The sequence below is a fragment of the Phacochoerus africanus genome, chromosome 2 (genome assembly GCF_016906955.1).
Source record: "Phacochoerus africanus isolate WHEZ1 chromosome 2, ROS_Pafr_v1, whole genome shotgun sequence".
Lineage (NCBI taxonomy): Eukaryota > Metazoa > Chordata > Mammalia > Artiodactyla > Suidae > Phacochoerus > Phacochoerus africanus.
In genome coordinates, this window is record NC_062545.1 from 164,482,312 (window position 1) to 164,498,209 (window position 15,898).

Here is a 15,898-nt window from a genome sequence, read left to right on the forward strand (position 1 = left end):
CCAGTACCAGGCACTGGAGAGTGGCTGGTGGATTGCACAGCACCCATTCATTCGAGACGCTAAGGAAATAAAGCGCCAGAGGCCTTTCAGAAAAGCAGTTAAGTGACATCTTATACAAAAATATATTTTTAGCTCTGTTCCTTAGATGGAAAATTTCCTCTCCTATAGTGTCAGAAAAAGAGATTACTTAAACATATTTTCTCTGTTCCATACGACTTCACTTAGAATGATGCTAATCATTTTTAGGTCTTTATTTTTAATCACAAATGCACGTATTTTTTGATGCTATCAGAGGGACACGGATATACACCCCTCTTTTTCTTTTTTGTCAGTCAAATTGGTTGCCTGTTTATTTCTTTCTTTTTTATGCCCCTCTTTTTCTCATCAACATCTCTCCTTCTATCTCCTTCTTATCCCCTCCTAGAATAAGCATAAAAAAATTCAGTACAGTGACCTGGCCTGAGTTTAATCCAAGATCTCTGTTTCTGATTTTTTTTCCATTCGTGCTACGCCAAATGTAAGAAATTCTATGGCTGCAGGCTAATAAGATGACTATTATATATATGTAATATAATATATAATATTGTATTATATATCATTACATGTATATATATTTAAATCCTATGCCCCTTAAATTAATTAACTAATTAATTTTGGCCATGCCCAAAGGCATATGGAAGTTCCTAGGCCAGGGATCGAACCTGTGCCAAAGCAGTAACAACACCCGATCCTTAACCTGCTGTGCCCACAAGGGAACTCCTCCTTAAATTTATTTTGCTAGGAGATGAATGGGAGTTGAGGGAGTTGTCTTTCAAATTGTTTGTGAAGAACAAAATTAAGTTTCATAATGAGTGGCAACTTTTCCATGTAAGAGCTTCTAGGCAACCCTTCTTTCAAGATCACCTCACATTTATCTACTGTGTTGGGACACCGGGTCCTTTTTGCTTTATCCTGTCCTTCTGTGTGCGATAACATTTGTTTATTTTTTATCATCACACCTTCCTTCTCTCTTCAGTCTCACCTTAAAGCCATCTGTGCTTATCTGGAAAGGACCTTCTTCTGTGAAGAGGATCAGGGATTTAAACAAAACCAAGGGGTATCCACCATCACAAAAGTCTGGTAATTTCTGCATTTTGTTGCAGTTCATAGAGATGTGTTCCCAAAGAGACAGTCATTATTTTAGAGTCTCTCAACTTTCAGTATCTTTCTTCTCAAATGAAGGTAAAACTGGAAAAAAAAAATTACATCAACAGTATACGACTTGATATCTAATAATTCTAAATGATATTTTTCTGTCTTGTGAGAAGTTTCATTCTATCAGGTACAGTGATCACCGCGCTGTATGAAAAAAGTTTGCTTTTGAGGATTATAGTGCCCAACAGGGAGTAATTATTTAACAGTTATGTCCCCTTCAAAGTCACCCACTCGAAGCAGCTAATTTTAGCCGCGAGTCTCCTAAGAGGTTTCTTTCTAAGCTGTCAGTTGCCAGGTAGAGTACATTAAAATACTTTTTGCAAAGAGGCAAAATGGTTACAGAATGAGACTTCTGGATTTTCTGTGTTTTTTCTTGGATTTGGACAAAATTCGAGGAAAGAAATGCCTGAGCTACCAAATCTACTTTGCCAACGTGGAACGATTCCTCACAATCTGAAAAAATAGGGCTTATGGTATTTCTTCTCTGGATTTGTTCTGATCTTCCTCTCTTCTTACTACTGCAGTCAAAATAGGAAGAGAGAGAACATGTGGGAGGGGGGCAGCGAGGGAGAGAGGGGACCATGGGGGCGGGGGCGGGTGGATCCTCCCTTGCTGTGGCTTCTGCTTTTCTCAGAGAACTTCAGAGAAGGACGGTAACACCAGCTCTAAACGAACTACACATGACTCTTATTTTCGCCTCCCCTCCCCCAACCCCCAAGGGTTTCCTATGTGTATTTCAAGAGCCAGATACCCTTGATAGAAGAACTGCTGGGGTTCCTCCGGCAGTAATTGCTTTATCAGGCAGCGAGGTTTTGCTTTTCTAAGAGGCGAGCACCTGAACCCGAGGGCCAGCGTGGGCTTTGCCAAACGCTGCTTGGTCTCCAAGCCACCAGTGACAGCTAGTCTGTGTTTCATCAGCTCCCCGGGGCTGCATTTCACCAGGCCCCTTTGCCAGGGCCTCCCCGGCAGGCAGCGTCAACAAGTGTTGCACCTACTGCAGAAACAGCCCTCAAGTTTCATCACAGTGATGCTAAAAACTATTCTCCAGCTTCAGCAATGACCTAGTTCATTCAAGGGCAGGGGGGAAAAATGCTCTTCTTCCAGCACTTGCCTGGGCATGGAATTTTCTCTTAGGAAGATAGGAGATTTTCTGGAAACAGACCCAACTGTGCCTTGAAAACCTTTGGAAGAGGCCCTGAACCCTGTTAAGTCCTCTGAATCCCCAGCCCCAGGAACAGGGACGCCCAATCAATGCCTCACACACAGCCTGGGGAGCCCACAGCTGAGCCAGCACCTCCTATCACGTCTCTTGGACAAAAAGTATTGAACAGTAAGTATGCAGACTTTGGTTTTTACATAAGGAATGGCTGTGCTTTAAATAGTCGTTTACATTTTCTCCAGTGGGGAACAAAGTCCATTGTTTCCTTATGAATTAGAACAGGATGAAACAAGGTAGGGTCAATCAAGCATGTTTGCATATATTTAAGTAGCCAAATTTGCCTTCATTCTGACACTTTTGAGAAACTATTGTTGTTTTTTAATGTCTGTTTATTTTGGCTTGGCAATAATTTTAAAAGCTTCTTTCTCCTTATGGCAATGTCAAGAGTTAGGGCAAAATAAACATAAAGGATGACCCAAAGGAGCGATTTGTGAAGGCTTTGCAAGATAAAGTGTAATGACAATCTGAGAAACCGACCCAGGTAACTCCGGCTCTAGTACTTTTGCCTGAAATCTTTGAGTGTTTTAGTCAAAAGTTATTCCTTTTACTTGTGTTAGCTGCATGATTGAATCTCCCCTTTTTGGGTGGACACAGCAATATCTTGTCTGACAACAGGAATGAAGGCTGCTGCAAAGCCATCAAGCTTCTCAAAATGGCTGATGCAAACATTCATCGAGTCATTAAAGTCAGTTTTCTTTCTTTTTTAAAAATTGTGGTAAGAACAATTAACCTGAGATCTACTGTCTTAATACACATTTAAGTGTACAATACCGCTAACTATAGGCATGACGCTGTACTTGAGTTGTTAGATTTTTTGAAACATTTAAGGCAAAAAAGTCAACCCCCGAAAGACTGGTAAAATAGCACCACTGTCATGTTACATTTTGATGAACCCATCCAAACTTTGAAACCCCTGATTAAAGGTGTCAGTTACAATCATTTAAAAATAGATAAAAGCAAGAACCGCATTTAGAGCTGCTTCTGCTCTACTGATTTCCCTTCCACAGCCTTTTCCTTAGGTAAAGGTAGCCTGGGGAGTGGTGAGAGAGTTTTTAAAACAGCCTTCCAGCTGTTGTAAGGGTAAGTCAAACGAGCCTCCTTCTGTGGCGCTTCTGAAATCCAGGATGTTGTGAGCTACCTTCTGAATGGAAAAATTGACAAATCCTGTATTGAAAGGCACTGATAGTCAAGAAACATGATCAGATCCTGGAAATTCAGATTTAAAACAAACTAAATGTATGTTAGCTGCCCAACTCCATTGTCCTTTGAAGGTTTTGCAAAACATGCAATCACAATTTGGGTGGGATTCCTATTTACATCACCTGCGGAGACCCTGCCCCCATTTAATTAGTTTTGTTTAGTCTTTTGTCCTTTTAGGGCTACACTCTCAGTATATGAAGGTTCCCAGGCGAGGGGTCGAATCAGAGCTGTTGCTGCCGGCCAACACCACAGCCACAGCAACACCAGATCCGAGCCTCGTCTTCAACCTACACCACAGCTCACCGCAACGCCAGATCCTTAACCCACTGACCAAGGCCAGGGATCAAACCCGCAACCTCATGGTTCCTAGTCGGATTCATTTCTGCTGCGCCACGACAGGAACTCCGCCATTTAATTAGTTCTTAACAGCCTCTGCACACTTCATGTAGCTATCAGCATATGCAAGGAGGATGCAGCTGAATGTCATAATTGGGGGAAGCAGGGTGGAGTGGAGGAATAAAACCTGCACCCTGGAGGCAGGTTTGGAACCAGATTCTGACTCTAGTACAGTTTCCAGCCTGTCTGAACTCCAGTGTTCTCACTTGTAAAATGAACATAACACCATCCACTTTGACAGGATTGATGGGGGAATTAGATGAGTAAATATACCTAAAGTATCTGTCACATCGTACTTTCTCCAGCAAGGCTAGTTCCTCCCCTTGGTTAACTAAAAAGCTTCTTTCTTTCTTTTTCCTTCTTTTTCTCTTTCTCTCTCTCTTTCTCTCTTTTTCCTTGCTAAAATTTCAGAATGTGAAAGATTTAGGATGGGCCTGCTTGAAACTTCAGCCCAGGCAAGTTAAAATATTCTCCCACAAAATAGTCGTGCCTTGGAACCACTGGGTGTGGTGTTCCTTATCTCTAAGATACACTTTACTAAAAAAAAAAAAAAAAAAAAAAAGAAAATGTTTTTAAAAAAGCAAGTAGAGGCAAAAATAAAAAGTTTTCGCCTAAGACTCTCCGACTGGCTGGGTTGAATGAAGGATGATGGTAGGATGTGGCTGAGGTAGAACTGACACTCTTCACAGCACTGTGTCCCAGGTCCCCACACAGCCGGCTTTCTTTGAGCTGGCTCACTGAGAGGTGGTTTGTTCAATGTAATCCATCCAGGCTCAGTTCATTACATGGTGGGAGTGTTATTTTTGCCCATTATGGGTCAGGGAGTGGGGCAGAAGAGAAACTAACATTTCCCAGGTCCTCCCCTCTGCTTCCTGATGCCTGAACTTCCACAGGGTGTCACCTCTAGGTGAAATTAAAATAAACAGTCCCCAGTTGCTCTGGGGCTTTTGCTGCAGAGAAATCAAGCGTGAGGACACAAGGAGCCTGGGAGAATGTGGAGGACGAACCGGAGAGGGGATTTCTTTGCTACATGTGTTCTTAGTAATGACCCTAATGACACGTGCCTAGATTGAACACAACAGTCAGTTCACCTCATTTCAACTTCAAACCAATGTGATTTGAGCCAGTTATTTCACCCAAGTTGGTCTCATTACAACACTGTCATGCTCTGTGTGTTTATAGCATCAGGATCTTTTCTCTCTTCCCTGTTTTTACCCTGAGGGAGGAGGACAAGGAAGAGAAAAGGTGGGGGAGGAGTTCCCTGGTGGCTCAGCAGGTTGGGAATCCATTCTTGTTATTGCTGTGGGTTGGGTTCGATCCCTAGCGTGGGAATCTCTGCATGCCTTGAGTAGCATGTAAAAAGAAAAAGAAAAAAAAGGGGAATGTATCCTTTCAATATAATAAGTTGAAAATTAGAATCAAGAAACCTGGACTCTGCTACTAACAAGCTGTGTGACCTTAGTGAAGTCTCTTGAGCGGCCTGTGTTTCAGGGGTGTTTTTCTATTGTGTTTTTCAGAATCAGAGGCTTTCCTACACTCTCTCACAGATTTCATTTTACTCTCCTTTAAAGAATTGGAAACTGCCACAGAATTTAAATAGCAGAGGGGAGTGGGGTGGCAAGTCTCTCCAGTCCACCTTAAAAAAAAAAAAAAAAATTCAAAACAAATCCAGAGAGAGCTACAACTCGGTGTGTCGACAACATAGCCATGTGCCAGGTACACTGTTGGGCATGTGGAGTTGCACACTATTAATACTTAAAAGTTAAATTATATTTGTTTCTTAGGTAACATGTATTAATTTAAAATATCCAAAAAGGATATGCAGAGACAGTGTTCTTTCCCCAGATACTTAGGCATCCTCCCCAGGTCGCCAGTTTCTTGTGTATTCCTAGAATCATTATGTGCATAAGTAAGCATGTTAGAATATGCGTTCTTCCTTTTTTGCTTATGCAAGTGATAATGTACTCTAAATTCTCTTCTGTATTTTTTTCACTAAACGGTATATTTTGGAGATTATTCCACATCAGTGCATAAGGAAACACCTTATTCTTTTTTAATGCTCTTTGCTATTAAAAACTAAAAACGCCGTTGTCTAGGTATACTGTAACCTGTTGATGGCCATTTAGGTTGCTTTCAACCTTTTGCTATCACAGCAGTACTGCAATGAATATTAGGCATTTTTTTTTGTCTTTTTGCTATTTCTTTGGGCCGCTCCCGCGGCATATGGAGGTTCCCAGGCTAGGGGTCGAATCGGAGCTGTAGCCACCAGCCTACGCCAGAGCCACAGCAACGTGGGATCCGAGCCGTGTCTGCAACCTACACCACAGCTCACGGCAACGCCGGATTGTTAATCCACTGAGCAAGGGCAGGGATCGAACCCGCAACCTCATGGTTCCTAGTCGGATTCGTCAACCACTGCGCCACGACGGGAACTCCTTATTAGGCATTTTTTTATCTCCTTCTTGTTTCTGTTTTAAAAATTACCTCTAACGAGGCATGTTTTGCAAATTGTACAAATGAGTCTTTCCAAGTGTTCAATTCAATGATGTTTTTAGTTAAATTTATCAAGTTGCACCACCATCGTCATTCGTCAGTTTTCAAACATTTTCTTCACCTGCCAAAGAGCCCTCCTGTGTGTTTATTGTTAAATAGTATTCTCACTGTCTCCACTTCTAGCAACCACTAATCTACTTTTGGTCTCAGTAGCTTCTTTTGGACTTTTCATAGAAATGGACTCATACAATAAATGGTGTCTTGTGTCTGGTGTCTGTGGCTCCTGTCGCTGAGCATGATGATCATGTTTTTGAGGTTCGTCCATGTTGTGCCATGTGACCTCCTTTGTTCCTTTTCATTGCCCATTGTGTTCCATTGTAGAGCTACACCACTTTCTGTCTGTCTGTTCACTGGTCGGACATTTAGGTTGTTTCCAATAGACATTTAGGTTACTTCCAATTTTTGATTATTATGAGTAATCCTGCTAAGAATTTTTTTGTAGACTTGTTTTTAGTTCTCTTGGGTCAATTCTTAGGAATGAAATTTCTGGGTCTTTTTGTAAGTTTATGTTTAACTTTTTAAGAAACTGTCAAGCTATTTTCCAGAGCATCTGTGTCATTTTTACATTCCCACCAGCCATGTTTGAAGGGTGCTGTTTTCCCCATATCCTCACCCACGTTTGACTCTTGTTTTATAATAGCCATCCTAGTGGGTGTGAAATGCTATCCTCTTTGTGGTTTTAACTTGTATTTCCCTAAAGACTAGTGAGGTTGAGCATCTTTCTTTGGGTTTTACTTATTTACTTGCTTCTATTTCTCACACCCAGCCTTAAAATCATATCCAAGAAACAGCACAATGCTTGGGTGCTAACAAATCTGGACTCATATCCCAGCTCTGCCACTTGCAGGCAGTGAGGAGTTAGGTTTGTTACATCAACTCTTTTTTTTTTTTGGCAGCACCCTGGGCATGCACAAGTTCCTGGGCCAGGGATCGAACTTGCACTACAGCTGTAACCAGAGCCACAGCAGTGACAACATGGATCCTTAACTTACTGAGCCACAAAGGAAGTCCATGTCAACTCTTTATTTTTTTATTTTTTGTCTTTTTGCCTTTTCTAGGGCTGCTCCCATGGCATATGGAGGTTCCCAGGCTAGGGGTCTAATCGGAACTGTAGCCACCGGCCTATGCCACAGCTCATGGCAACACCAGATCCTTAACCCACTGAGCAAGGCCAGGGATCGAACCCACAACCTCATGGTTTCTAGTCAGATTCATTAACTACTAAGCCACAACGGGAACTTCCACATCAACTCTTTAAAGTCACCATAAGCCTCTGTCTAATCATGTGTGATGGAACATGATGGATGATAATGTGAGAAAAAGAATGGATGTATATGTATGACTGGGTCATTTTGCTGTACAGCAGAAACTGACAGAACATTGTAAATCAACTATAATGAAAAAAAGCCAAAAAGAGTTCCCATCGTAGCTCAGTGGTAACAAACCCGACTAGTATCCATGAGGACATGGGTCTGATCCCTGGCCTTGCTCAGTGTGTTAAGGATCCAGTGTTGCATGAGCCATGGTGTAGGTCACAGGCATGGCTCAGATATGGTGTTGCTGTGGCTGTGGTGTAGGCCGGCAGCTGCAGCTTCAATTCGACCCCTAGCCTGCGACCTTCCATATGTTGCCGGTACAGCCCTAAAAAGACAAAATAAATAAATAAATAATTTTTTTAAAAGTCACCCTAAGCACCTACGTCTTATCTGTGAAAGCATAAAGAATCCCTGTCTGGTAGTTTCACAGTGAGGATTAAATGAGATAATGTTTATGAAGTGCCCAGCCTGGGAGCTGACACATAGAAGGCACCTCAAACGTGTTAATGTCTCTCCCTGCCTGGTCTGCCTTAATGCCACCTCCACCCCCAGATTTCCAGAACCAGTTTTGGGGAAGAGTGATTTTCTTTCACAGGGCACTAGGTATTGACAGTGGATGTGGCATCCAAATCTGGAGTAACTGACAATGGCAAATTCAGGATCCCAATTGCCGTTGGATTAGGCTGGGTAATCAGGGCTGATCCCTCCCATCCTGGTGTGAAAGCATTGACTTTAGCGGCCGCTCCAGAAGAGCTGGCTGCCCAGTATCCACATGTGAGCTCAGAGCCCTCCCCTGATTCCTTCAGTTGACAGCAGCTTTTCTGCTGACAGCAGCCACGCCACTGACTATCTGTGTGGGGCAGATTAGCCAAAAGTTGGCATCCATCGAGGGCTTCAGATTTTCAAAGAATTCTGTTACCTCTTGCCTGTTCTCCACCAGTTTGAGAGGAAGATGTTTTTGTAATTTTGCTGTTCAGCCCCAAATCTTGATAGCAGTTCATGCTTACATAGTGCTTGCTGTGCTATTCAGAAGAGCATTGTTCATACTCCATTTTGCTAACAACCACATGAAGTAGGTATTGCTGTTGCCTTTATTTCACAGATGAAGAAACTGAGGCAGAGAGACATAAAGCTAGTATGTGGCAAGCTAAAATTTGAACCCACAAATCCAGACCCTTCATCCACATCCTTCTCTTATTGAGGGTCTCGCCCATCTTGGAGTATTTATCAAAATGGAATGTGTGAATACTCTTACTCCGCAGTCTCACTTTTTGGTATTTAGTCTAGAGAACCACATATTGCCCAAAGAGGCCCAGGATTTTTTTTTTTTTCTCGCTTTTTAGGGCCACACCCATGGCACATGGAGGTTCCCAGGCTGGGGGTTGAATCAGAGTTGTAGCCACCAGCCTACACCACAGCCACAGCAATGTGAGATCTGAACCGCATCTTCAACCTACACCACAGCTCATGGCAATGCCAGATCCCCAATCCACTGAGCGAGGCCAGGGATTGAATCCGCATCCTTATGGATGCTAGTTGGGTTCTCTAACCCTTGAGCCACAATGAGAACTCCCAGGATGTTTTTGAGACACACTTGTAAGTCTGAAAAACCCTGGCCAAACTCTACGTCATCAATACAAGAACAGACAGATTAAGCATGGTATTGCCATATTATGTGGTACTGATTATCATCAAGCATTTTTTAAAAATGATGCAGCCCATTATGGGTTGGGTTGATGTTGGAAGACCGCCAAACTTGATAAATAAGATGAGCCAACTGCATGACAAGTATGTACAATTTAATGATGTACATACAACACAATTATATATTAAATGTCAGTGGATAGAAAAATTCCTGAAAGAACAGCAAACTCTTCCTCTTGGTACTGAGATGCAGCTATGCTTGTGGGAGATGTCACTTTTTGGTGTATTTTTAAAAACTTTTTTACAATTATTTTTTTACTGTCATTAAAATTTTTTATTATAGTTGATTTACGATGTTCCATCAATTTCTGCTATACAACAAAGTGACCCAGTCTCTCTCTCTCTCTCTCTCACACACACACACACACACACACACACACACACGTACGTTCTTTTTCTCATATTCCATCATGTTCTATTACAACTGATTGGATATAGTTCCTTGTGCTCTATAGCAGGACCGCATTGCTTTTCCATTCTAAATGTAATAGTTTGCATCTACTAACCTCAAACTCCCAGTCCATCCCACTTGTTTGTGCATTTTAAAGAATATGAACATCTGCATTTAGACTCTGTGTAATTGAAGGTAAACGGCATTTTTAAAATGAAAGCAACTTGCTCTGGATCACACAGCTGAAAAACCAAAAAAACATGCAGGTCTTGTGTTCATTCCCATTATGTTACTGCTCCCTAGTTGTCGGTGACCCCACCGTGGCCCCCTCTGCTTATTTCAGTGATTCACTGGTTATCCATGTCCTGCGGAGAATGATAAATCTGTCTTCAAGGGTTCTTACCTTCGGAGAAGCAAGGAAACATGAACCACGGCCTGACTTAACTGTCTTTTTCTTTGTAGTCAGTGCCCCGTGGCTGGGATATGTGATGACCGAACCACCAGTGTGAGTCAAGTAGTGTGTTTGTCACTGTTGTAACCTGTGGCACTTTGCTGACAGGATGCTGTCCCCTGGGCAGGAGTCATAGATGGCACTTAAGGTCTTCAATGTCACCCCAACTCTTTTTTTTTTCTTTTTTAAGGGCTGCACCTGCAGCATATGAAAGTTCCAGGGCTGGGGGTCAAATCAGAGCTGCAGCTGCCGGCCTACACCACAGCCACAGCAGTGTAGGATCCAAGCTGCCTCTACGACCTACACCACAATTCATAGCAATGCCAGATCCTTAACCCACTGAATGAGGCCAGGGATCCAACCCATATCCTTTTGGATACTAGTCAGGTTCATTACCGCTGAGCCACAATGGGAACTCCTGTCACCCCAACTCTTGAGGGCTTGATTTGTTCTTTTTTCCCCTTCTACAACAGCGGCCCCTGGGAACAGGAATGTCTATTACAGGTGAATATAATACCAGGAGAAATTTTTAGATATGAATTGGTGTATCTCTTGAAAAAAAAAAAAGTCATTGTGGTAACCCACAGCAGAAAAGGAAATTGATGAAAAAAGCGAAGTCTTTCCTTAAAGTCTACTGATTACCATCTTGAAAACCAATTACGTAACAGGTTCTCCCTAAGCTATTTACATATATTATTCTAACCCCTGGAGAATTAAGTGCTTTACAGGAATCCTCACAGTAATCAAGGACGACGTATATACCATTATTATGCCTCCATTTCACAGACAAGGAAACTGAGGCACAGAGAGCTTGTGACGTGCTTGTGGAGCCTGTAAGGGGCAGCGTCAGAATTTGAGCCCAGGGTATCTGGCTCTAGAATTCTTAGGCACTGATGCTATGTTACCACTCAAAAATGACAAATGGAAAGGACTAAAGCTTCTGACTCCTAGTCCACTGCTTTTCTTGGATGACCTTGACTATATGCCATGTCCAAATCAATACACAAAAAGTTGTGTACAACTTAGGAAAGTTGGAGGTACAGTTCTCATCTTTGGGGAATTTACCACATCAGAAGTAAGTCCTCAAAATATATTTGTGTGGAAGATGATTCTAAGAGTCTGTCTCTAAATTTCCACTGTTTGGATAGAACGAGATGTTATTTCCAAGCTTGGGGCTCCACCAAGGCTGGATTTGGCCATGGGATGCTAGCTACAAACCCAGAGGACAGAGTGGAAATGGAGGGTCCTCTGGGTTTGGAGAGACTGGTGTTCTTTGAGCTGCCATGGGACATGCGCTGTGCTGGTCCAGGGCCGCCTTGTCAGCCTGTGTGGCCATGAGGGGGACTCTCGGGGAGTGGCCTCTGGAGCTGGTTTATCTTGAACACATTGCTGAACCTTTGAGAGTCTCATGTTCTTCATTTGTAAGACATAGGTGGTATTAATAAGCCTCAAGGTCATTTAAAGGAGATTAAGTGAAATAACATACCTGGTGATTAACCAAGGGTCTAAGGCAGGCTTGGACTGATAAGTACGTGCTTGCTCAAAAAGGCCAGCCCACTCGCTGCCCTCCCCTGGGCACCTGTCTGGTGCTGGGAAGTTGCAGTCATTTCCCAGTTTCCCCTGGAGAAATACCTCCTACCTGGGGATGCCTTTGCGTTTAATCAACTCCTGTCTGGGGAGGCGAATATGCACACAGAGTCCAAAGAAAAAGACTTTGAAGAGAGACAGAAAGAGGAAGGAGATGGCCCTGGCTAGGCTCATGCGCTTTTCCCTCTCAGGCTGAGCTCGGGCTGCTGGGCCATGCACTAGGACTCATGGTTAACCCCAGCCCGACCCCACCCCACCCCAAGGCTGCCCTTCCTCGAGACACTGGCAATGTCTGTAGACATTTTTGATTCTCACCACTTGGGGGCGAGGTACGACTGGCATCTAGTGGGTCGAAGCCAGGAATGCTGCTAAACATCCTACAAAGCATAGAACAGCCTCCATAACAAAGTCTCCGGCCCCAGTGTCAGCAGTGGCAGTGAGAAAACCTGACCGAGGATTCCCAACCTGGCTGCCAGGCTGAGTGTCAGCACCCAGCCTTCCGCAGGCCAAGGGACCATGCTCCTCTCCCTAAGGGTCATTCATGGGGGTGGTGGGGCTTCTTGAATTCCTGGGAAAAAGTCAGAGATGTCTCAACAAATGGTGATGTCACTGATTTTTATTTTTCAGGTTCACGTGGCATGAAAGGATGACGGACTCAGGAGGGCCCCAGAGGCGCACACTTTGTTTCTTGTCTACATTGCTTTCCCAGAAAATTCCCGAGAAGTCAGATGCTGTGCTTCGCTGCATGATATCTGGTAACCATCATTGCCTCATCACCCTCTGAAATTTTCCTGCAGACCAGGTTTTTTGGCTCACAGAGGCATTGTTAAAACATTCTCTGGGAAAATTACTTGGGAACTTAGTTCTGAGTAAGTGATTGAGCAACTAAATCCTCTATGATTTTTTTTCTAGAAGATTTCTTCAAGTACCTCTCTGGACACATTATAGTGATCTTCACATCATGGTGTGATAGTTGGCTAGGCAACTCCCATACTGTCTCTTTTTTCAGCAGATCCTCTCTTAACATCCTGCGGCACACAGGAATGGCAGGAGTACCTTCACTTCCAGCAATTTACTGACTCTTCTTTATCACCTTTTGGGTGTAGTCCCAGCCCGGCTAAATTCATCTCCCCATTGCTTGCCTTCTTCAGCTATGCTGGTTAGCAGTGAAAAGGTTAAAACGAAGACACACATGCCCAGTGGAGGAAGAGCAGGGGGCTTGAATTCCCCCTGACTGGAGAATAAATACCCCAGAGCTGATCCAGAATTGGTACCCACTGTGGGAAAAAGGATGTATTATTAAAAGAAAGTAGAAACAAAATAACTGAATAGGAAAGTGGTACCTGGTACCTTGTGGGTTGTTTTCTTTCTTGGATTATGTCTAGCCTTGAAAACATAGACGCCCTGGTGCTTTCCTGAGGGCAGACTGAAAACTCTTTCCCTCCTGATCTTTTTCTCTAGGTCCGGAGAGAAGAACCAGCCTCTGAAATGGTTGTGTTTCCTTAGCAGAAGTCACAATAAAATCTTGCTCTCTGTCTGGATGCTGGGGTGTAGGGCTGTGCACCCAGCCTCTCCAAGCCTAAAGGGCAGCTCCCCTCTCTTTGTCCGTAGCCATCCAGATTAGAGGGACAGGCTCAAGTCCATTACTGAGACTTCAGTGTAGCGCCATGTCTCCCTAGGAAGCCATGGTGTTTGGATGGACTCTAAACTTGGCTACTGGTCCCCATACATGTTAGCCAGATCCGTGTGAAACATTGTGGAGGTGGTTCTCAATATGCGACCTGCAGGTAGGCTTAAAAAACAAGGGTAGGATTTTTGGGTGAGGTTTCCAGCAAGTAGAGGGAGAAAAGAGAACCACCCACAAGGTACAAGATACCACTTCCCTGTGCAAGTCTCATGTGGGGCTGATTATTCAGCTTTGTACCACGAGAAGGGGAAAAAACCAGTCAGCCAGTAAGAAACCAGGGGACTCCATCAGCCCTAATCAGTCTGAAATGAAAGATTGGAGCCCAAGAGATCAGAATGAGTTTCCTGGACCCAGCTCACGCAGACATAGCATAATGGCTTCAAAAAAAGTCAAGAGCACACAGGAAAGGAACAGTTAAATTTATCCTGAGAAGGAATCTGATAAAACCCACCAACAGGGGAATACGAGTCTGATAAGAATAGGCGGAAATGAAATGTGATCAGCAGCCTCCTTGATGGTTTTTTGGGGAGGCTAAATTTTGGTGGCTTTGTCATTTGTCTGAAAGTGACAGCCAAGCAGCTGCTGGAGAAGATGAGTCCCCGCACTCAGGTCTGTCTGTCTGCTCCTGGTGCCAGGCACCGGCTGTGTGGCTGCTTACCTGGGGAAGGAAAAAGGTAGCCCAGAGGGGAGACTCCAGATTAGATGAGACAGGAATTCCCTGGTGGCTCAGCAATTAAAGGCTGGCGTTGTCACTGCTGTAGCTTGAGTCGCTGCTCCGACGTGCATTCAATTCCTGGCCAGGAACTTCCACATGCCGTGTGCACGGCCAAAAAGAAAACGAATTAGATGAGATATATATATAGAGAGAGGGAGAGGGGCTGTGAGCAGCCTCAGGTCCCTTCAGAGGTACAGGTATCACTGCCTTTTCTTGTTACCTCCCCAACATTTTTAGCTTTTTCTCTTCTATGACCTTAAAAAACATGGATTCTTTCCTCTGAGTGGTCTGAGGGGGCTTGTTCACTAAAAATCATGTGATAAGACACACACCACACACACACACACACACACACACACGCAAAATCTATCTGGAATGGATTTAGAAAAGTATATTTGGCTTCCCTCCTGTATAGGTGGCATTTTATACATTTTCAAGGACACGGAAGCCAGGGAGGAAGCTCGTTGGCACACTCTGGAAAACTGCCTGCCCTGTCTGTTACAAGTAGGGGGAAATCCCAAGGGGTGAGTGAAATTCCTGGTGGTTTTACTAGATTAGCCCATCAGCACTACATCTGGTTAGTGATCGCCCTTCCGGGGGAGAAAGTGTAGGTCAGTTTCTGTGATGACATCAGTCACATAAGCAGAGAATCAGCCTGGGAAACCCGCAGTCCAGACTCTCTCATCATCCTCAGGAAGATACGGCTTTTGGCTAATCTATTTTGTTCCTCCCTCTTTTTTTTTTTTTTTTTTTCCTTTTTAGGGCCGTACTTTCGGCATATGGAAGTTCCTAGACTAGGGGTCGAATCAGCTATAGCTGCCGGCCTACACCACAGCCACAGCAATGCAGGATCCAAGCCGTGTCTGCGACCTACACCACAGCTCACGGCAACACCAGATCCTTAACCCAATGAATGAGGCCAGGGATTGACTAGCATCCTCATGGATTTTTAACCTACCGAGCCAGTGAGAACTCTGTTCCTCCCTCTTTTGTACTGTAATATATACTCAGACGCTGAACTCTCTTAAAGTGTGATTTTCAAAAATGTAAAGTGATCCCCATGCACATATGGAATGAACATTTCTAAGATTTCATTCAATTCTTTGAATAAAGAAGGAGCCAGAGGAGTTCATTGGTGGCCTAGAATTGGAATTGTCACTGCTGTGGCATAGGTTCGATCCCTGGCCCCAGGAACTTCCAAATGCCATGGGTGCAGCAAAAAAAAAGGGGGGGGGGAACTAGAAAGTATTAAGGCCAGAACATTTGAGGAGTCGTATATATATATATATTTTTTAATTTTTAAATGATTTTTTTTCCATTATAGCTGGTTTACCGTGTTCTGTCAGTTTTCTACTATACAGCAAGGTGACCCAGTCACACATACATATATACATTCTTTTTTTCTCACATTATCATGTTTCATCATAAATGACTAGATATAGTTGCCAGTGCAATACAGCAGGATCTCATTGCTTATCCACTTCA

At 43.6% G+C, this 15,898-nt stretch overlaps 1 protein-coding gene and 1 long non-coding RNA gene across 5 annotated transcripts in view; one reads left to right on the forward strand and one right to left on the reverse strand.

Annotated features, from left to right (window-relative positions):
* Window positions 1-1,875: 1,875 nt before the first annotated feature.
* Window positions 1,876-15,898, forward strand: part of ALPK2 (alpha kinase 2) — a 131,468-nt gene continuing 117,445 nt past the window's right edge. The window contains exons 1-2 of one of the 4 annotated variants that reach the window (XM_047767047.1): window positions 1,876-2,524; window positions 12,639-12,766. In XM_047767047.1, the coding sequence (XP_047623003.1) occupies window positions 12,658-12,766 (109 nt within the window). In that variant the 5' untranslated portion in view covers window positions 1,876-2,524; window positions 12,639-12,657. The remainder of the gene's footprint in view (window positions 2,525-12,638; window positions 12,767-15,898) is intronic. The other 3 variants (XM_047767048.1, XM_047767046.1, XM_047767045.1) reach the window with 3 other exon arrangements.
* LOC125119706 (uncharacterized) overlaps window positions 12,610-15,898 on the reverse strand; it is a 42,316-nt gene continuing 39,027 nt past the window's right edge. The window contains exon 3 of the long non-coding RNA XR_007133146.1: window positions 12,610-13,288. This is a non-coding gene — a long non-coding RNA (uncharacterized LOC125119706). The remainder of the gene's footprint in view (window positions 13,289-15,898) is intronic.